At 50.2% G+C, this 20,579-nt stretch overlaps 1 protein-coding gene across 1 annotated transcript in view; it reads right to left on the bottom strand.

The window, feature by feature from the left end:
- PKP1 (plakophilin 1) overlaps positions 1-20,579 on the bottom strand; it is a 50,358-nt gene that overhangs the window by 10,233 nt on the left and 19,546 nt on the right. The window contains exons 3-11 of the mRNA XM_030965710.1: positions 19,684-20,105; positions 10,586-10,730; positions 8,267-8,474; positions 7,400-7,577; positions 5,242-5,356; positions 3,789-3,944; positions 3,509-3,685; positions 1,039-1,192; positions 406-592 (exon numbers count right to left, since the gene is read on the bottom strand). Coding sequence (XP_030821570.1) covers positions 406-592; positions 1,039-1,192; positions 3,509-3,685; positions 3,789-3,944; positions 5,242-5,356; positions 7,400-7,577; positions 8,267-8,474; positions 10,586-10,730; positions 19,684-20,105 — 1,742 coding nt within the window. The remainder of the gene's footprint in view (positions 1-405; positions 593-1,038; positions 1,193-3,508; positions 3,686-3,788; positions 3,945-5,241; positions 5,357-7,399; positions 7,578-8,266; positions 8,475-10,585; positions 10,731-19,683; positions 20,106-20,579) is intronic.

Below are 20,579 nucleotides of genomic sequence, written 5' to 3'. Positions count from 1 at the left end.
TTCATGGGGAAGAATTTATTCCTAATATCCAGTATAAATGTCTCCTCTTTTCGCTTGAAACCATTTCCTCTTGTCCTGTCACTATCTGCTTGTGTAAAAAGTTACTTCTCCTTTTTTTCACAAGCTCTCTAAGTACTATTTTTAAAAGACTAAGATATTGGTGCTTCAGTTCTTTTTAGAAATTCCTAAAATTCAGCCAGAAAGTTTCCAGAGGTCCTTTTGCAAATCCACTCTGGATGGCTCCTGCTGTTTCCAAGAAACCAGTGCTGAGGATTTCTGCCCACCAGCACAGCCAGTTCCTTTACTGGGAAGGAGTAATGCTCCAGTCTGGCTCCAAAGGGTGTTGGGAAGGCTCTGGGCTCAGTCTGGCTCTGTCCCTGCCCCTGCCTCGTGCTCCACACTCACCCATTCCGGCACAGGCTCACTACATTATTTAGCAAGTTGCTGGACAGGTAAGACTTTCCCAGGTGGGGGTTGGACATGATGAGGTTCCTCAGAGTGTAACAAGCTGATGTCATGATCTCCCCATAGCTGCTGGTGTTTCCAGACTGGAACGACAGGAGACGGGACACATCTGGGAGCACCTGGTGAGCTAAAGAGGTGGAGGAATGTTCCAATCAACATTTAAACACAATCTGGCACAAGTGAATGATGCTATTTGTGTTAACACCAAGCAGAGTTTTCTCTGCAGGGAGACACTAGAAGTGTTGGACAGCAATGGCATCATTGTCATGAGTGGATTTTCCCAAGACAAAATGAGGTCTGCAGGCCTTTGGAAGGGCAGCGTCATTGGCCACAGACACTGAAGTCCAACTCAGTTCCCAAAACACTGTCACCCTCATGGTCCTGCAGGTTTGTCACTGTCCATAAAGTACAGCACATGTCACACAGCACTGGTGACTGTCCTGGGGCCAGAGGAAATGACACTGCTCTGCCCAGTTCTGGAGCACAGCTAGGTCTCCTTATGGGGCTTACAAAGCAGGCTGGGCAGATCCCACAGAGCTGCAAGCTGGGATCCAGCACGGGGGAAGGACTTACCCATGGTTTTGTGGAGCACAGGATGCCTGGACATGTTGCTGAGCAGAGAGGCCCCGGAGCGCACGACCTCGGAGCTGTTGGACTGGAGCAGCCGCGCGATGCGGGGCAGCCCCTTCTCCTTCAGCCCAATCATCTGGCTCATGGCATTGGACATCTGAGGGACAACACAGGAGCCCATGATTACAGTGCCAGGGGATGATGGTCAGGCCTGGAGGAACGTGACTGTACCATAAAATGAGCACTGTACAATCCTTTCTACTGCTGCCATAATCCCAGTTACTCTGTCAGTTTTACCTCTCTTCCCCACAGTTATGGGAGCCTGGAGAAAAGGAGGCTCTGGGAGCATCTTCTGGCTCTCCTCAACTCCCTGACAGGAGGGTGTGGGGGTTGGGCTCTGCTCCCACAGAACAAGGGGCAGGACAAGGGGAAATGATCTCAAGCTACCCCAGGGGAGGTTTAGATTGGATACTGGGGAAAATTCTTCACCAAAGCAGTTGCCAAGCAGTGGCACAGCTGTCCAGGGCAGTGGTGGAGTCACCATCCCTGGGAATGTTCAAAAAGTACGTGGATGGGGCATTTGGGCACATGGGTTAGTGGTGAACATGGGTGAACAGCTGGACTTAGTGATATTAGAGGGCTTTTCCAAGCTTAATGATTCCATTATTCTGTGACATTTGAAAAGTCAGCCTCTCATGTGCTGTGATGCTGCTGGTGCTGTTCTCAGGAGCCCCAGTGGAGCAGTTGATCACTCAATTGACATTCCAAAAGCTGGAGAAGCTTTGCTTTCATGTCCACGTTGCCCTCACCCTTCACAAGCCCCTGGCAGCTCCCTGCCCTGGCCCTTCACAGCTCCCTGCCATGCCACAATGCCAACGGGAGCAGGAACAGATAATGGATGTCTTTAAAAAACAGTCTGAGGACCAAAAATACTCAGATGTGATCTTGTGCTTGTAAATGTAGAAGGTCTCAGGATGCAGCCAGGGCAGAGGAGCTCAAGCACATCTCCTGAATAAACTGCCCTTATTGACAGAACTTAAACTGAACTTCTCAGCTGCCCCACCAGAAATGCTGATGGAGACACATGTCCATCAATAGTGAGATGGGAGTGGAGAGAAGGGTCTGGAAAACACGTGCCCTGTTCTACATTCACACCAGCAGGACTGGGGTGTGTAAAGCACAGCTGAAGGATATTCAGAGCCATCCTTTATGACCTAAAGGATCACAGCAAGCTCCATAAGCTCATCCCCAGATTCACTTTCCATCAAATGACAGCAAACTCAGCAACTCCAGCTCCAGCTCTGAGCTGGAATGAGACCCTTGAGGGGAGGAGCCACTTCTGCACACCCAGACAAATTTCAGCCATTCCATGCCAGAAGGCTGAATTAAGTTGCTCCAGCACTGTCAGAGCTGGGTTTGGTTGTTTGTCCCTTGTGCAATGTTGTTGATTGCTGAGATTTTCTTTTCCCTGGAGCACAGAACTCCAGCCCCATTTCCCTGACCAGCTCTGCCCATGTGTGACAGCCTCTCTCCACTTTCTGCTTTGTGGCACTGCTTAGTTAAATTGCCAAAAGTCAAGGTTCCCAATTATTTAGCATGGAAATCGTTGTGACAAAAGGAGATCAGAGCTGGCAGGTCAATGCCATCCCAGCAGGGAAGGCTCTGAGTGAGTCACCCATGTCTCTGGGTGGGACACTCCCCACACGTGACACGCCTCTCCTACCTATGGAATCATTATCTCTTTATCTCCCCATCCATCTTATTTAAATTGGGATTGATGGAGCTGGGCACAAACAGACAAGTCAAGGGCTGTCCCAGGGGAGGCAGCCTGCGAGGACGTGCCCAGGGCAGTGACGTGGGCCCGCGGAGCCGCGGCTGTGACGTGTCCCCCATGGTGCCACAGCATCACCCAGCCCCTAGCACCGCCACGCTGTGTGCCCATGGGTCAGGACATCTGTCACAGCTATTTTACAGGCAGCTCTGAGGTGTGGACAAGCCACAATCCACAGCACAACCCACCCTGTCATTAGAGCCACCTCCCCTTGGAGCACACGCACGGGCAGTGGCTCAGCCCTTCTCCCATCTCTCATCACATCTGGCTAGGGGTGCACATCTGGGCTCACCCTCACTGCCACGCCAGGGGAGGGTGCCAATACCAGCAGCTGCTGCCAGTGTGACCAACAGACTGGGGAAACTTGGAAACCCAGTGTATGGGTCTGGGATAGATCCTTGGGATGCTGGCTGTAGCTTCCCATGAGACCCTGAGTTTGGAGTTAGGATCCCACTGGATCAAACCCTATGGAGAGACTGGCTGTGGTGCCCTGAGGTTTAAGGAGGACATTTTCCTTTTTCATGGCTGAAAAGTGATGATGATTAGGGACCTTAGAGGGCTTCCCAACCTGACTGATTCTCTGGTTCCATGAAGTGCTGACACATTTGGGTGCACACATGTGGAGGGGAGGGAAGCTCTTACCAGCCCTCGGCTCGCAGTGAGGTTCTGCAGAGCTCCAGCACAAGCTTCCAGGGTGGCATCCTTCTTGCTCTGATCCATCAGGGACAGGTAGGTGCGGATGGCATCTGAGTGGTAGAGCCAGCTGGGGCCTTTGGGCTTGAAATCCTCCTCAGGAAGGGGAACCCCGTACTCATCATTCTGCAAAGACATGAGAAACAGGGAGTTCAGACCCTGCTCTTCCTTTGCAACCCCTGCCTGGGGCTGAACATCACATTCCCAATCTCTCTGTGGCACATCCTACCTCCATTTTCCCACTCCTGCTGTTGAAGCAGCCTGTGAGAGTTTTGTCCATGTAAACGCTCCGGGCCATGTGGTTGAGCTGGGTGTATTTGTTGGGAACTTCAGCATCCAGGCGGTAGGAGAGGTTGTGCAGGATGCAGATGCAGTTCTCCACAGACTGCATCACCCCCAGAAGACAAATGCAAACATCACATTAGGCAGAAAACTATGGAGCAGCACCAGAGAGGACATGGACTGGGCCATAATCAGCTTTTTAGCACCACAGATGCTCTTTAGCCTTGTTCAGGGAGCAAGGGATGGGAGGGAAAGAGCTGGAATAGATGTGAAGGAAGGATCTCAGTGAGCTACTGACCCAAAAAACCTTGGGAGGTCTCACTTGTCACAGACAAGTTGGCAAACAGGAAAAGAGAGTGTGAGTGGTTGGATCAAACCATGAAATTTCAAATCTTGAAATGCCCCTCTCACCAGGGGTAACTTCCAATGACTCTCTCTGAGTCACAGCTACAGATCAGGTGACACTTTTTACCAAGAACAAGCTTTAAGGCTCCTTTCCCTGGATGCCGGAGTGCCCAATGGGAAGACCAAGAGAGAATTTTGGCTGGATACCCATAGCCAACACCAGAACCTGTGGTTACATTTCCAAAGAGCTGTGTTTTGTGTGTGCTGCTGGAAAGGGGCTTCCTGCAAAAGCCATCCCCAAAAGTGGGTTTGCTCAAAACAGAGAGAATTCAAAATAACTTTGGTAACTTTGAAGGTTACATCTGAAAGGTGTCCACAAACAGTTTTTTGTCCAAGGCAAGTGCTGCTCACACACAGCCATCAGTCACAGTCAGGGGACTGGCAGAGAGATGCCAACTCCTGCCTTCCTGCTGAACATGGTGCCAAGCTGGGGATTGTACACTTGAGTCCTGCTGGATGTCAAGATGGGGGGGTAAAGAGCAAGAGATGCTGGAAGGGGAAGGGAAGGGAAGGGAAGGGAAGGGAAGGGAGGGAAGGAGGGAGGGAAGGAGGGAAGGGAAGGGAAGGAAGGGAAGGGAAGGAAGGGAAGGGAAGGAAAGGGAAGGGAAGGGAAGGGGAAGGGAAGGGAAGGGAAGGGAAGGGAAGGGAAGGGAAGGGAAGGGAAGGGAAGGGAAGGGAAGGGAAGGGAAGGGAAGGGAAGGGAAGGGGAAGGGAAGGGAAGGGAAGGGAAGGGAAGGGTTCTGGGGACTCAGGAACCAAAGTACTTTACTGTTCCTCTGTGTTTGTTAAAAGGAAATTTTAAAGCCCAGCTCTACTTCAGGTCCAGAGGCCCAATGACTTACAACCCTCCAACAGATCTCACTGGGGCTTCGGAAGGACAAGAGCAGCCAGAGAGTCCAGCCACCTCTTGTGTTTTTTGGGAAGGGATTTTGAAGTATTCCCAGGGTTGCAATTGTTAACTGTGGGGCTGGGCATCCCAGGGCAGCAGCTGGTACCTTGTCATCGGGGCGGCTGGAGGCCACGCAGTTCTGGGTGTAAGTCATGACAGAGTCGATCAGGCCAGGGTAATTCCTCATGGTCTGGCGCCCCATGTCTGCAGAGCTCAGGTTCCTGAGAAGCAATTGAGGAGCACAGCAGGGGACAAAGAGGAGAGAGGGTGAGTTGGGCTCTGTTCTGGCTATGGTTGTCACTGAATTGGGGGATTTTTTGGCAGGTTCAGCAAGGCTGAAGAACTGCTCCTGCTCTGGAGGCCTTTGGTGGGACTGCACCAGTGCACAGCTCTCTTGCTGTTCTTTGGGACTGATTTCACCTGGTACATGTCCTGCAAGGAGCTCTGCATAGAAGACACCCTCCTAGGGACAGTCCCCAGCAGGAGGCTGCCTCAGAGGCTCTGCATGTGCCACTACACAGACACTGTCTCCTGAGTGGAGTTTCCAAAGGGAAAACTGGCTAAAGACTATCTGGGCTTGTTGTGATCATCAGGAAGGTGCACAGGGTTGTAAGCACAGACCTACCCAGGGTCAGCAGCAATGTCTGTGTGGGAAATGGGCTGGAAATGCTGGAGAGCAGCAATGGCTCTTGCCAGAGGGACTGACCCATCTGTGAGGTCAAAATGGGTTCTTGGACATTGGCAGCTGTCAGGACAGGGTAGTTTTTCCAATAACAGGATATGGGTTTTGTTGTTTTGCTCTGTTTTTTTTCTCCTATTTTATTGCCTTATAGCTTGCAAATGAAAAACAAAGAGAGGTTGGCAGCGGTTGTGAGATATTCACTGCAGGCGTTCCAGAACTGGATCTGATGTTCACTGTGATTTGCAGCCTCCTCATTAACATGGATTCATCTGCAATCCAGAAATGCTTGAGCAGCAATGGCTCGGGCCCAGGGCAAACCCAGGGCTGTTCTCATCCCTGTGTTCTGATGTGGCAGGGCAGTGACTCAGAGTAGTCCTGGCTCAGCCCTTGGAGCAGGGGCTCTGGATCCAATCCCAACTTCCCTCACTCTCCCTGCTCCCCAGTCCTGCTCCCTCAGGCCTCTGGAGCTCCCTTGCTGACCTGCAGCTGCCAGTCTTCCTTGGGATGTTGGGTACTGCTGCCACAGGCTGGGATCAGTTTCAGAAGGTAGAGCCTACCTCTAGTTAAAACTCCACAGGGTTTTTACAAGCTGTTGCCATTGTCTTTCCCTCATTTTAATGGGATATTTTATGGTGTTGTAGGCTGGGATGGCCTTAAAGCAGAGCAGCTCACCCAGTGTACCCCACACATCCCGAGCTGCAGCTGCTCAGGGAGCTGCCTTCCAGGACAGGCAAGGAGGGAGCAGCACTCCCTATCTCCCAGACACGGTTCCCAGCCACAGAAGCTGATGGTATCAGGTCTCCAAAGGCCCTGCCATGATCAGCCTCTCGTTTCATAAGCAGCTCCAGCTCCTGCGAGCTGCATGTCTGGGAAGGGCGCGGCCGGCGCTGCCTCCCTCGGGGAGAGCTTCCCTTGATGAAAGCACCTCATTATACAGGGCAGGTTTTTTGCCCCACTTGTTCCCATTGAGACAAGGTGCTCATATCCAAGTGGAGGAGGAAAGTAGGAGAAACAGCAAGTCAGGGCGAAGATCCTCTACAAAAGGACTCTGGTTTCCCGTGAACAAAATAAACTACTCTGGGCTCAGCCTGCACCTCCTGTTTCGTAGCTGAGTCTCCAGATGAAATGAGCCAGGAAAAGTCCTGTACTGTACTAAAACAGTTATCACAAGAAGTGGGAAAATGCTTGCTTTCCCCACACAGAGAATTCTGTCTTTTTGTCACCTAAACCCTAAATCAGTTTATTTTCTCTGGAAGCCTCAAAACTCTAAAGGCAAAGTCTGTCCAGTTTCCTGGTCTGAGCTAAACACTGATGGGTTTCACTAGTGCACAAAACAACTTCAATTTTTTTTTTAGAAGAGACTCAGTAAGAATGACATTATTAAAATAAAAAGCTACTAGAAAAGTATTTTACATGCAATTTTTTTTCTGCTCCTTCTCTTAGTCAAGAAAACTTTCTCAAGGAGAATTTTTCATAACGCAATTGTAATGAGCATGAATTCAGCTCATTGTAAGAGGATTTAGATGGCTTTAGCTTTTGCCCACAGACACAAGCTACAGTCAGTCCCTGCCTGGTGACTCACCTCAAACACCCTGTGGCATTGAAGAACACTTCTGGGTCGATAATTTCTCGTGTCCTGTTGCAGCTGCCATCAGACCAGCCCGAGAAAGGGATGATAACACAGTCTGTCAGCACAGGCAGAGCCTCCTGTATTAACTCTTCTTTTAGTTCATCAGTGGAGGAGAGGTTCCAGAGCAGTCCTAGGAAGGATGTGGGACACAAGCTCAAGCACAAGGTCATGTGCATTACGAACTTTGTTTAGCTCAGGGTGATTCCAGCACCAAAATCCTTCTTCCCTTCACCACTCTGAGCTGAGGGTGCAGAGGCTGCCTGAAACCTTGGTCCCTGTCCACCCCTAAGGGAGACAGGCGGGATGGGTCCACATGGAGGTGGGCATTTAAGCATCCTTCCTCCTCCCAAAATTGCTATTTATTGCTATTAGGTTGCAGGGGACAGCATCTCTCCAGGGATCTTGGAAAGGCTTGCACATAAAACTTGGGACACAGTTGAGGGTGACCTGCATCAAAAAACTCCCATCAACTCCTCAGGCAAAGGTGAGGCACCAAGGAGAGAACCCAGCCAACCCTACAGGGGTTGGAAGCTCCCTCAGCCATTCCTGGGAACAGCACAGGGGCCAGGGTACAGGGAGGTGTGGGAATGGCGGGGTGACCATAACTGGGAGGGGACCTGGGGCAGGTGCTTCCCCAACAGGCACTGAGGAAGTCAGGAATCCTTATGGAACATGGAAGGGCCAGGACCTCCTCTGCTTTCTGATCTAGGCCACCCTTTGATGCAAGAGGAACAGAAGACCCCCCCTCTGTGCTAGGGTAGCACCAGGGCTGCAGACTCCAGGCAAGGGGAACCTCATGGCTGAGCAGACTCAGGGTACCTGTGAGCTGTTTCTGAATTTCAGTGTTCCCTGTCCTGCGGAGGAGGCTCACACACTCCCTGATCCCGTTCTGCCGCCGGGTTTCGATCTTGTTGGTGGGGTTCTTGAACACCAGGTTCCGGAGGGCTCCGGCTGCCGCCCGCTGCACGTTCTGGTTCTGGCTGCGGAGCAGCTCCACGAGCTTGGCAATGCCCCCCAGCCGATAGACCTGGACAGGAGAGACACGGGACAGACATGGGACATGAGCATGGAGCACTGGGAGAGACATGGGACAGACATGGGATATGAACATGGAGCACCGGGAGAGACATGGGACAGACATGGGACATGAGCATGGAGCACCGGGAGAGACATGGGACAGACATGGGATATGAACATGGAGCACTGGGACAGACATGGGACATGAGCATGGAGCACCAGGAGAGACACGGGACAGACATGGGACATGAGCATAGAGCACTGGGAGAGACATGGGACAGACATGGGACAGACATGGGACATGAGCACGGCACCAGAACAGACACAGGCCATCAGCACAGAGCACAGGACACTGCTGGGACAGGGACACCCAGAACTGCCCCAGCAGTGCCAGGGGTCAGACAGCCCATCCTGGGGGAGCTGAAGAAGCAGAGCTGCCAGGGAATGAGGGCCAGAGATGACAAGTCTGGTTCAGGCTGTGGGTCATGAGCACAGAGCTCCTGGACTGGAGGTTGGAGCCAAAAGCTCAAACTGCAGGAGTGGCTGTCTGTGAATAATGGCCATGGACAGAGTCCTTTGCTGATGGAAATGTGCTCCTGCAAACTTTCACCCACCTCCACAGCCTGCACCGAGTGGAAATGCTGCCTTGCCTACGAGCAGAGGCCATTTATAGCCATCTAATGACATGCTGTGGTCATTTATCTGCATCCTGAGATCACGGGCTGAGCTCAGAGGGATGGTCACGGCCAGTGTCACCACCCTCGAGGTCAGCCGCAGGCAGTGGAGGGAGCCCAGCCCTGCAGGACACCACACACGGCACACGGAGCTTTGAAGGCGGATCCCTGCAGCTGAGCTCCCAAATGCCGCTCCCGCTGCGGGATGTGCTCTGCAGCGGCCGAGATCTCGCCCGGAGCCCGTCCTGCCACACACACCCCTCGGCTGAGGCTGCTGACAATGGACAATGAACGGGCGCCTTTTGGGAGGGAAGGAAAACAAGCGTGAGCTGGGATGAGTCACCGACCTGCTCTGGCACATCCTCCTGGGAAGGATGGGATGGCCCAGTGCTCAGAGAGGGTTTGCAACGGTAACAAAGGGTGTGGCCACCCCACAATGGGCCAGCTGAACGTGGGCTGGGCACCTGCACTCATCCAGGCACAGCCAGGGCACAGGGGCACAGCCCCACACCGGGCCAGGGCTTCCAGCTCCACTGCTGTGCCAGGACAGGGAAAGCCACTTCTAAAGGGCTGGCATGTCAGTAAATCCAGGGTGGGGATAAACTTTGGTGACATCCTTGCTGCAGCAGATCCATCCTTCAGTCTGCCTCCTTTGCTGCATGTTGGCAAAGGAATTGATGAGTAAGAGCACCAGAAAAATAACCTGTGCTATAAGGGCTTCTCTGTGGTCAAGTATCACAGAGTCATGGAGGGATTTGGGTGGGAAAGAACCTTAAAACTCATCCTGTCCCACCCCCTGCCATGGGACTATCCCAGGGTGCTCCAAGAGCTGCCCAACCTGCCCTGGACACTTCCAGGATGGGGTAACCAGAATTATGGATGTGCAAAATTATCTTTGTACATGATCACTAATTATCAGCCCATTGGCTCAGGTGGCTGAAATAGTCTGGAAAAGGGCTGTGGAAAAGGCTGGCAAAGGGCTGCAGGGTCACTGGACAATGCCCAGCAAAGTTCACAGTGGGATTTAAAGCAGCTTTTGTCTGGCTCTGACTCTGTAGCTCTGAGGTAGTGAAAGATTGATGTGGAACTGGCTGCAAGACTGATGTGGAACTGGGTGCAGTTGCCCCCACGAAAGGCCATTGGATGACAGCTTCCACATTGTCAAACCCCATCACCCTGTGCCAGAGCAGCTCGTGGTGACAACAGGAACAGCTTCTCTGCTACCCAGAAACTATTCCAGGCATTAAATCCTGACCAACTGCTGTTGTGAGAAAGTGGCCACCAATAGCTGAAAAATCTATTTAATTAATACCTGAGCCTGACTAAAGAGATACAAAGCACCCTCATAAAAACCAAGGGAACCTATGGATCCTTGGCACTAGGGAAACCAGCCCCATCCCTCTCTTGTGCCATCAGCCCCAGTGTGGCACTGGAGGAGTCTGCTCACCTCTTGCTTGGCAGACTCATCCTGGAAGCAGGTGTGCTGCAGGTAGTAAGCCCCCATGGCCTGGTACTTGTCATCAGAGGAGCACAGGAGCTGGATGGCCTTCTGGATGGTCATGGTGCCAGCATCAATCTCATCACCACAGATCCTGTGTCAAAGAGAAATACAGAACTGGGTGAGCGCTCAGCCAAGACAGCTATGTCAGCACTGGGAGTTATTGGGAAGGAATCAATGATAAAATATTATCACATTGCAACACAGACCACAGAGTGCACTTCTAGTGGATTTTTCTGTCTCAAAAAAAGAGATAGTAAAAGATGGAAAAGACACAGTGAAGAGCACTAAGGGTAATAAATTCCAGATCCAGTCTATCCACAAGCAAAGGAGACAGAAAATGAAAACTGGGTTGAGGTGGTGGATATCTGATCATGCCCAAAGTGGAAGTTTAATGAACAGAGAGCCAGTTCACTGTTCCCCAAATAAAGGAGTGAGTGGACAGGAGTGAAACCATCTACCAGGTGATGAGGACAAGGTAACACAGGCAGGTGGTTTTCCCACAGCATGGGATTCTTTGATGTGAGAGGTGCTGCAAGCAGAAAAGTGAGCACAGCTGATGGTCTTGGGAAGCTCAAGCAGATCCCTCCGGAAAAGGCCTGTCTGGAGTGATGGGATGGACAAATAGGCAGTTTATGAAATGCTAATAATAGCTCTGAGACATCCTGCTCCCAGGGGATGTTCACACTGGCTGGCTCCAAGCTCTTATAAAAGCTGACCACTGTCCCTGTTAGAGGTAAAGAATGTGCCTGCAACTCAAGAGGAAGGATATGAATTCCTCTGGCTTGTGGCAGGAATGGAACCCTGAGAGAAATATAAACATCTGGAGGTTCTCCCACTTGTTTAGAAAGGTGAAGGTCCTGCTCTTTTTGGCTTGTTCTTAATTCAGTACCATCTGTGATGTTTTAACCACACAGAATTACAAAAGGGTCCAAACTTTCAGGGAGGTCTAAACAGCAAAGCTTGTTTGAGCTTCCAGTTATAGAAATTAATGTAATTGAAGGTTCCTGTCTCCTCTCAGCACCCTTGCAGCTAATCCTGCAGAGGCTGCATGGGGATCTCAGCTCATGGCAGTGGTGGCTGTGTTAATTTGCAAAGTCCAGGACTGAGGAGAGTCAAAGCCAAATTCCTGTTTGGTTTTACTGTCAGCAGTGACAGAATACAAATGAGAAAGGCTTCATTAGCAGTGGATGGAATCCAAAAGTGTGAGGGCTTTCCCAGGCCAGTGAAGTCGTGGCTGTGCCTGGCTGATGAGGTTCCCTGGGGCTGATGGGGAGTTTCACCTGGAGGTCAGGAAATCAGTCCCTGATTGAACCACATTTATTTATACACATTTTTGCTACATGTCATATCAGGAGTGACTCTGTAGAGGGGCTGCTCATCTTCAGACAATGCCACAGACCAACAGAACAGTGATTTTTAATAAGTTCTTTAAATAAACCCATTACATTTGAAGTGTTAAATTTCACCACAAGACAGTAGCACTTCCAGGCATGGGATGGACAGAGTTGCTTTGACTGTGCCAAAGGAATGTGAAGAATAAAGGTCTGGAAAGAACATGTGATCACCACGAGCAGCACTTACAGTGAGATAAAACATTTATCCTGATGAATCTAAGGGCTCCCCTCCACACAGCACAGAGCAGGGAATAATATGCACAATTCCACAGGGAATTTCACACAAAAGGCAGCATGAAGGACTCTGGTCTCCACTGCCCTCACTGACATAAAGTTACACTCAGCCTGCATCACTCATTCAAGCACCTGTGGAGTCATTGGAAAGAATTCAGTGTTTTCAAAAACCACCTTGCCTTTGTGTCTTGGATATTTTTCCTAGGAAAGGAAGCCCTGCCCTCTGGAGACACCTCTGCCTCTCTTGGTATGCAGGAATGAAAGACAACAGTCTGGGGCTGGACCTTATGCACTTCATGTCTAAGGCTGGGTAAGCCTCATTCCACTTTTATTTCTACACTGCAATAAAACATCACTTCCTCATAAGACTTTTCATCAGTTTGAACCTCTATCAAAACCTGGCACCAAGGAACTTCCATTAAACTTGCAACAAGGAGACACAAAACTGGAAAGACTAAGTAAACTAGAAATTATAGAGCCCCAGAAACTCTTGGGTTGCATCCAGGATGTGATTTTTTCTCAGGTTTTTTTCATGCTCCTGAGACAATTGAGCTGAGAACTGATGGGTTCTGCTCCAGGGAGGGGCTTCTCCTTTGGGAACTGGGACCTGGACTGGAGGTATGGGAAGAGAGGCAGATTGGTAAAAATACCAGGTCAGTGGCCATGTAATCATAGTGATCTGTTTTGCTTTATAATTATTGAATCAAATGTACTTTTTCTGAGACAGAAGGACATCCACTTGGTCCAGCTGTTCAAGGAAGGCAATTTTCTTCACATCCACTCCATAGAGGGACAAACCCTCCCTCACCTGGGAAAAACTGGGATGCAGGTGCAGTTCTGTGGGAGAAAATGGGGAAGGTTCCCTTTTCCCTGTTGTGTCCTCAGCACAAATTCACAGCAGGTCAGCAGTCAGGCTCAGTCACACTGCCCAGGAAGCAGCAGGGATTTCTCCTATCTGAGAATAAAATCACCCTGGCAAAGTCCAGCAAAGGGGAGATTGCTCCTCAGCCAGTCAGGGATATTCCCAGCCAGATCCACACTGTGGGAACAACAACCTGCTTCACGACAAACTCTTGGACTGAGCCATCTCCAGCCTAGGCAATGTGACTGGTAGGAAGAGCTCCAAAGGTTGTTCTTCCACAAGAAAGAAGCAGACTAGGAAGTGACCTCAGCTAGAAATTATTCAATGGAGACAAAGAAGATCAGATTCTGGAATGGAAGGCAAACAAATACTGAAGAGGATCAGTATCAGAGAAAGGCAATTTCCCTCACCTTTCATGAGCAGATTGTTTTGTGTTAATTCCCATCTAAGTTTCCATCCTGCTTGTTAGGGCTACAGCTCCCAAGAGAGGAGGAATTAACAAGTTCCATTGCTCATTAATAAAATCAGAGTAGAGGCTCTCAAAACAGTGTTCAGCACATCCCAGCATTCTATCCCAAATAAAAACAAACCAAAATGAAGGTGCCTTTCATCATACTCGGTTCTGCTTTCACTGCCTGACTTAGCCCTGAAGAATTAATGTTTTGATATTGATCAGCTTTAATTATCCCAAAAGACAAGAGATAGATCAGAAACCACCCTCAGCACCTTTCCTGACTCTGACAACTCCTGTCCTTCCCTCTGTCTGCAGCACTGCCAGAGAAGCTGAGCTCAGGAGGGAATGGCTGTTGGGGACACAGTGTCCCTGAACTTCAGCACAGCACAGAGACTGCAGCAGCTCAGCTGGGGCCAGGTCGGGGTCACCAGAGCCAAATGTGGCACCAAGAAATCCCAGAGGATTGTCCCAGTCTGTACTGCCCCCTGCACAGCTACCAGCTGAGGCATCCAAGACCTCTGACAGAGCAGCTCTGAGAGGTTCTGGATCCCCAGGTGCCTGGAGAGACACTCACATGGTCTCTAATGAGGTGTTTCAGTCTCCTCCACACTCAGAGGACTCCAAAGGGAAGAGCATCCACATCTCCCAATGGGGCCAAAGGTAAGTGTGGGTTTGCAGGTGGCCATTAAAGGCTCCTGATCCAGATCAGCAAACCCTCAGCCAGGGACTGTCTGCAGACACCCAGCTCCCCATTCCATGCTCCCAAAGGAGAAAACTCCCTCTCCAGGGGTGGGATGAGTCTGGGCTCTCAGCCAAGTCTCCAGCTCAGACATGTGGGGTTCCCTGAGAACAGCAAGAGGTGTTGGCTTTGTTAGGGGGTAACTCAGGGACCTGTCTCTGGATTCAGCCCCACTGGCACTGGGCATCTCAGCTCAGAGAGAGGCATCTCCTGAACTGGTGTGACCAGCTCAGAGCACTGCAGGGCCACTGACACCACGGCCACCTGTGCCCTGTCTGTGCCACGAGGCCCCTGAAGCACAAAGCAAAACAGCTCTAAGCAGACCTAATACAATGTCAGTCCTTGGTGAACACAGATTTCTTGTACCTCAGGTTCCAGTTGGAGGGGCACAAAGATTCCAAATGTCCCAGGAGAATTAAACATCCCATTGTTTGTTACTGCTTCTTGCCACTGCTCCCTGATGACCAAGCAGGATGTAGAAACTTTTATCCTGAGTGGGCATAAATAGTATCAATAACATCAATAACACTGCAACACGTAATTTAGCCAAAAGCTGCCTGCTCAGGGTGCTGCCCTGTCACCTGGAGCATGCTGCAAGTGCCACCCAGCAGAGGAAATGGTTCAAAGGGGACAGATGTGGGTGGTCTCCACCAGCTGCTGAAATCACCGCTGCTGCAGCTTCTAGGTTGAAATACTGCCGCTCTGGAGGATGTCACAAGAGATCATGAAGAAGGGTTCTGTGGAGAACAGGGAGTCCTGGGCACCAAGAAAATTCCTCCAGCTCTACCAGACTCCAGAGAGCTGCATTCTGCAAAACGTGAGTGCTGCTCACTGAGAGCAGCCTTTGGACAGGAGCCACTGGAACACCCTGAATGTCTCAGCCCAGGCCAGAGATGCTGAGCTTGGAAATGTTGATCCAGATATGACATAATGATTACCAAGGCTCAAGCCCCTGAGTGAAGAGAAGTATGTCTGGAATCCCAGAATCACTGAGGTTGGAAAAGACCTCTGAGGCCATCGGGCCCACCTGTGGCCAATCCTCACCTTGTGACACAGCCCAGAGCACTCACATCCAAGGTGCTCCTTGGGCACCTCTAGTGATAGGGACTCCTCTACCTCCCTGGGCAGCCCCTTCCAATGTTAAACAACCATTTTTGTGAAGAAATTTTTTATGAAAGAAATGGAATGGACATGAGAAGGTCCCTCTCTCCTCACTGAGGCAGGATCATGACTGGGGCTGGTGGAGGAGAATAAACTGCATGAGGAGTTTTAAATAATGTTCAACATCCTGATCTGGCAAACAGTGCAGAACTCAGATTTCATCACCAGGACCAACAGCATGGGGTGAGTAAACCCCTGTGTCATGATCTAGTTTATAAGGGAATCACAGAATGGCTTTTCCTGACAAACAGCTCAGTGTTACACTGCTCAGCAGGCAGTTGGAAAGGGGCTGTGGTCAGAGCTGCTGCGGTAAGAGGGAGGACTCTGAGGGATATCAGTTATCAGCTGTTATCAGTTATCAGCTCTTCCCTGTCTCATACAGCCAAACCCAGTTCAATAAATGGCAGCAATCACATAATCAAGACCAGTTGTGGAAGTTAAATAACTTTGTCACCAAACGCAGAGGGACTGCTCAGCACAGACAGTTTGACAGTTATTGCACACTCAGAGTTTTGATACCTGCACACCGCTGTTGCCACCTGAGAACATTCAGTGACCCATTTTTCCTCTCACACCATCCAGGGAGACCAGATCCACAGCAGAGGATGACTGAGAAGCACCACTCTGGAGCCAGTCCATGGGCATTACAGAGTTTTGTATCACAGACAGACCCAGTGGAGCACAGGTCCCACTGCAATCCCTCTCACAGCAATGGAAATCACCCCATGGATCACCTCAGAAAGCATGAAAAGCATCCAGCCCTTCCCTAGCTCTTGCAGGCTATTGGCAAACCTGCAGACAAGACATCCAACAGATCCCAAACCAGGAGATCTGCAGCACAAAAACTGAACACAGAATTCTCCATGTCACAGAGGCATGAACTGTACCTGGAGAATGACCAGAATGGAAGGACAGAGCCCCAAACTGGGAACTGGCAGCAGCTGTGACCCAGCTGAACCCTGTCCCTGCATGGGGAGGTTAATAATGGGGTACCTGCAAGCAAAGCTGTCTTTACTCAACATCGGGGGAGCCAAGGGAAGATTGAAATCTCTAGGTGGAGAATCCTCCAGACACAATAGCCCTACATAGCAAGGAGAGCCCAGACATGTTCCTGACCCAGCCCAGAGGCCCCTTCCCCAACAAGAGCACACTGAGAGCAAGGCCAAGAGTGCCCTGCAAGACACTTCTGAGGGCTAAGAGTAATCCAAAAGAGTCATTTTTCCAAAAAGGACAACTTTGTATGTCTCCAAAGCTTTAAGGACAACCTCCTCCCCTGCTGAGCACAACTCCTGTACCAGGTGCCCCCTGCACCAGCCCAGCTCTGCAGAGCTTCAGGCAGAGCAGGGGCTGTGCCACAGCCACATCAGATTCACCCAGGGGACACAGCCCGGCTGAGCCCACAGCTTGAAGCCCAACTTGGAGCTTGAGGTTTCCACAGCAGAACCAGTTCTGCCAGATGAGCCGTGCCCCAAGCCAGGAGTGTGTAAATGGAGCCACTCCCTAACCAAGGGCAACCAGAGCTGGAGAGGATCCCTCTCAAAACAGCAGCTCTCCTCTCAGAAAATGCCATCATTCTCCAAGTGACCTCTCCAAAGCCATGACCAAGCCCCTGACCGTGGCTTTGGCCAGAGCCTGCCAGGACTTTTGCTCCAAAGCTGTGTCCTCCCTAGGAGAAGGCAGCTGCAGCCCTGAGTTCAGGCATTCTGCCATCCTTCCCACTACACTTTTCTGCTCTTCAGTGAGAAATTCCCTAGAACAGATCACTTCCAGTTTGTGTAACATCTCTGGATCCTGTTCCAGAGGATTTACAGAGCTGCTGACAGCAGCAAGCCAAGGCCGCCAGTGCTCTGGGCCGGCCAGGGCTACTTTGGCATGTGTCAAACCTGGAGTAACTGGGCACATGGGCAGCCAAGGGCTCACAATAACATTCTAATGGGACAGTGATGTTTCTTGGCATCCATGCTCTGGGACATACCCTCCTACTCAATCCCAAAGCAGGGAGGCTTAGCCAGAGTAACCTGGGACATTCAGATGTGGAAAAGGGCACAGTGTGGCTTATGCTGCTGAAAGGGAAGGGGATTTTCTCAGTATCTCCATCATTCCTTGGGGCAACAACTCACCAGTTTCAGAACTTTGCTGGGAGTTCTGACAAAGTCTATGAGCCCTGATAAACAGTCTCACACACATCCTACAGTGGGAAATTTCTCCTTGGGACCAGGGACCACCAGGAATGAGTTCAGGAGCTTTTACTGTTTGTGTGACAAAATTCCCCCTGTCAGGGAGGTGTGACAGCTTCTGAGCTGGTGCAGAGCAAGTCCTGTGTGATGGTGATGCAGCACAGGGAGTGCAGTAACCCTGGGAACTCTTGTGGAAGCTGCAGCCCCTCGTTCTCCAGCTTTCACTGCAATGTTCTGCAGTTCAAAACACGCAAACCACGGTCTTCCAAGGCTTCCAAGACTATGGTTTGTGCAGACCAAGTCTCTCCCAAGACTGTAACAGAACATGGTTGGTGCTCCAGAGCTGGAGGTAGCACAGGGCATTGGGGCAGTGCTCAGTCACCACCCAAACCAGGTGATTGCCAGTGGGAACTCTGCTGCATTCACAGGTACATCCCTGGGAGGGCCTGAGCTCACTGCTGTGATTTACACACCCTGTGCTTGTAGGCAACATCTGCAAGAAGGGATCTGATGCTCAAACATGATGGACTATCCTCCACCCTTATATATTTCCTATCCCAAATGGGACTGGATGCTCTGGATGGGAAAAAATTGAACAGCTTCCACTGGCTCCTCTTTCCTGGTTAGTCAGATTATTCCAATTAGGATATTTATTTCAATTTATGACTCAGTTTTTTTCTGGAACCAAAATCAGACCTTTTGGGCAAATGAAGCAGAGGCTGGGTGGAGAGAAGAGATGGAAACACCACTGCTTAGCAGGCTCTCAGCTCTGCTCTGAGTCAGACCCTCAGGAACTGACTCTTGCCAAGACAGGCTTTTTTTGGGTAAGTTTTCTGCTGGGCTGAAGCAGCAGGACAGCCAGGACAGACACCATGACTGCACACCAGGCCTTCTGCTCTTCACCTCCCCATCCTCATATCATTGTGGGTTAATGCCAGCACAGACACTGAGGGATTGTGTTGCCCAATATCACAGAGCTACAGCAGAGATATCTGCACTGAGCCAGTCCTATCAGTTCCCCTCCACAGCCCAGGAAATGCAATAAAGCCCTTAAGAGTGACTCATCTGACCCACTTTGCTGCAGGATGCGCTGCTGAGGGCTCTGCAGCAGCTCAGGTGCCCGGCTCTGGTGGGCAGAGCTCCCAGCACTGCCCAGGCTCCCTCAGGGTCAGAGTGTGAAATACAAAGCTGTGTTTCGTGTCAGGTACATACAGGCAACGTGTGTATTTGTGATTGAGATATGTGTGGAAACCGACCATGGGACAGTGGCGAATTCTAATAATAACTGAGTAAAGTAAAGCATGGAAGAAGGCCTTTGAACCTATCTTTTGTTTGCAATTAACCTTAGTTGATTTAGGAGCATTGGAATTAAAGTGTTAAGGATGTTGCTTTTTGCTTGTAGTTAATCCTTAAAGAGTTCTGCAATAATAACCTTTTGAAGTATAATTTTAGAATATTGCTTGTATCCTTGAAACTATAGCTTTGGAATATATATAAAGGAAATATGCTTATCTCACACCTTAACAAAACAGTGAAAAGCAGCTTGAGAAAGGAAGATGAACATCAACTCAAGGATTTATAGTTTTGACCAAGGGAAGCTGACATCACTGTTATGAGATTTATAGTCTTTGCAATTAAAAGGTGGACCCATATCTGGGGAGCTGGACTTCACCAGATGGGATTCATCTTTCTTCTTTCAGAAACCTGACCACCACCATCTGGGGATACTCCTGTTGGGATACATCCTGAGAAAAACTAAATCACAATAGGTGTAGAATTGTGACGTAAAAATTGGGAATAGAAACAGCTGATGAGTAAAAATTGGAATAGAAACTCTTGAGAAAGCTGATGAGTACCCCTATAAATACCTGCAAGCCTCAACTATCAGTGTGCAGTTGGAGGGAAAACTTCCCCCACTGTACTCAGCGCTGTATTGCTCATACTTTACCATATTAATTAATAAATTGATTGATGCTTGCATATTGGCCTAGTCAAGCTTCTTATTTATAACAAGAGCACTTACTTGGAGCTGGACTGGGCCTGTCCATAGACCCCGTCCTGCTTGCAGCTCATCACGGGCTGGGCATAGACCACGTCGGGCTTGTTGCTCGAGGGGCAGGACAGGGCCCGCGCTGGCACCTTTTTGCTGGTCCTGCTGGTTCCCTGCTGGGTGCTGCAGCTGCTGTAGATGCTCTGGCGGTTGAGGGTGGCCTTGTGCTCGGCGCGGCCGCCGCCGTGGGCCTTGCGCAGGGTGCCGCGGGGCGGCTCGCAGTAGAGGTCGGGCTCGCTGCGGCTGCTCTTGATGTTCTGCACGAAGCAGTAGTCGCTGCCGGCCCGGGGGCTGCACAGCGCCTTGCTGTGGGCCCGGCTGGCCCAGCCCTCCATCTGGCTGTAGGAGCTGTAGCGCCGGCTCTCCACGTCCCGCTTCAGCGTCCCGTTGTAGAGCTATTGTGAAAAATGCATGTATTTTATGATTGGCTTTTCGCAAATATTAAAATGAATATTATATGTGTTGTGTTAGACAGTAATGCTATATTAATTCTCTTAAGTAATGTGTTAAATATAGATTTAGGTTATAAAAAATGTTAAAATAGAAACGATGCTATGTAAGATACTTTTTTAAAGAAAGGACTCGCACTGAGATAGCTGCCACAGGACACCTAAATCTTTCAGAGAAAAAGAATTTATTGCCCTCTTATCAGAAGAAATTAACTTCTTCCCGCCTCAAAGGCACTGTTAGGATTCGGAGGAAGAAGTCGATGATGACCAGACAGAGTCCTGTATTTGAACAGAATTTATGCATCATGTATGAAGTGTATGAATATGCAGCAGGCCATTGCTTTTAAGGGTCAATCCTTTGTTAATGGGTGTCCTTTTTTGGGCTCGTACTGCCCAGAAAAAGGTACCCGGACATCCGTA

This window comes from Camarhynchus parvulus, chromosome 26, assembly GCF_901933205.1.
Source record: "Camarhynchus parvulus chromosome 26, STF_HiC, whole genome shotgun sequence".
NCBI classification, from domain to species: Eukaryota; Metazoa; Chordata; class Aves; order Passeriformes; family Thraupidae; genus Camarhynchus; species Camarhynchus parvulus.
This window is presented reverse-complemented; position numbering and strand designations above follow the sequence as displayed.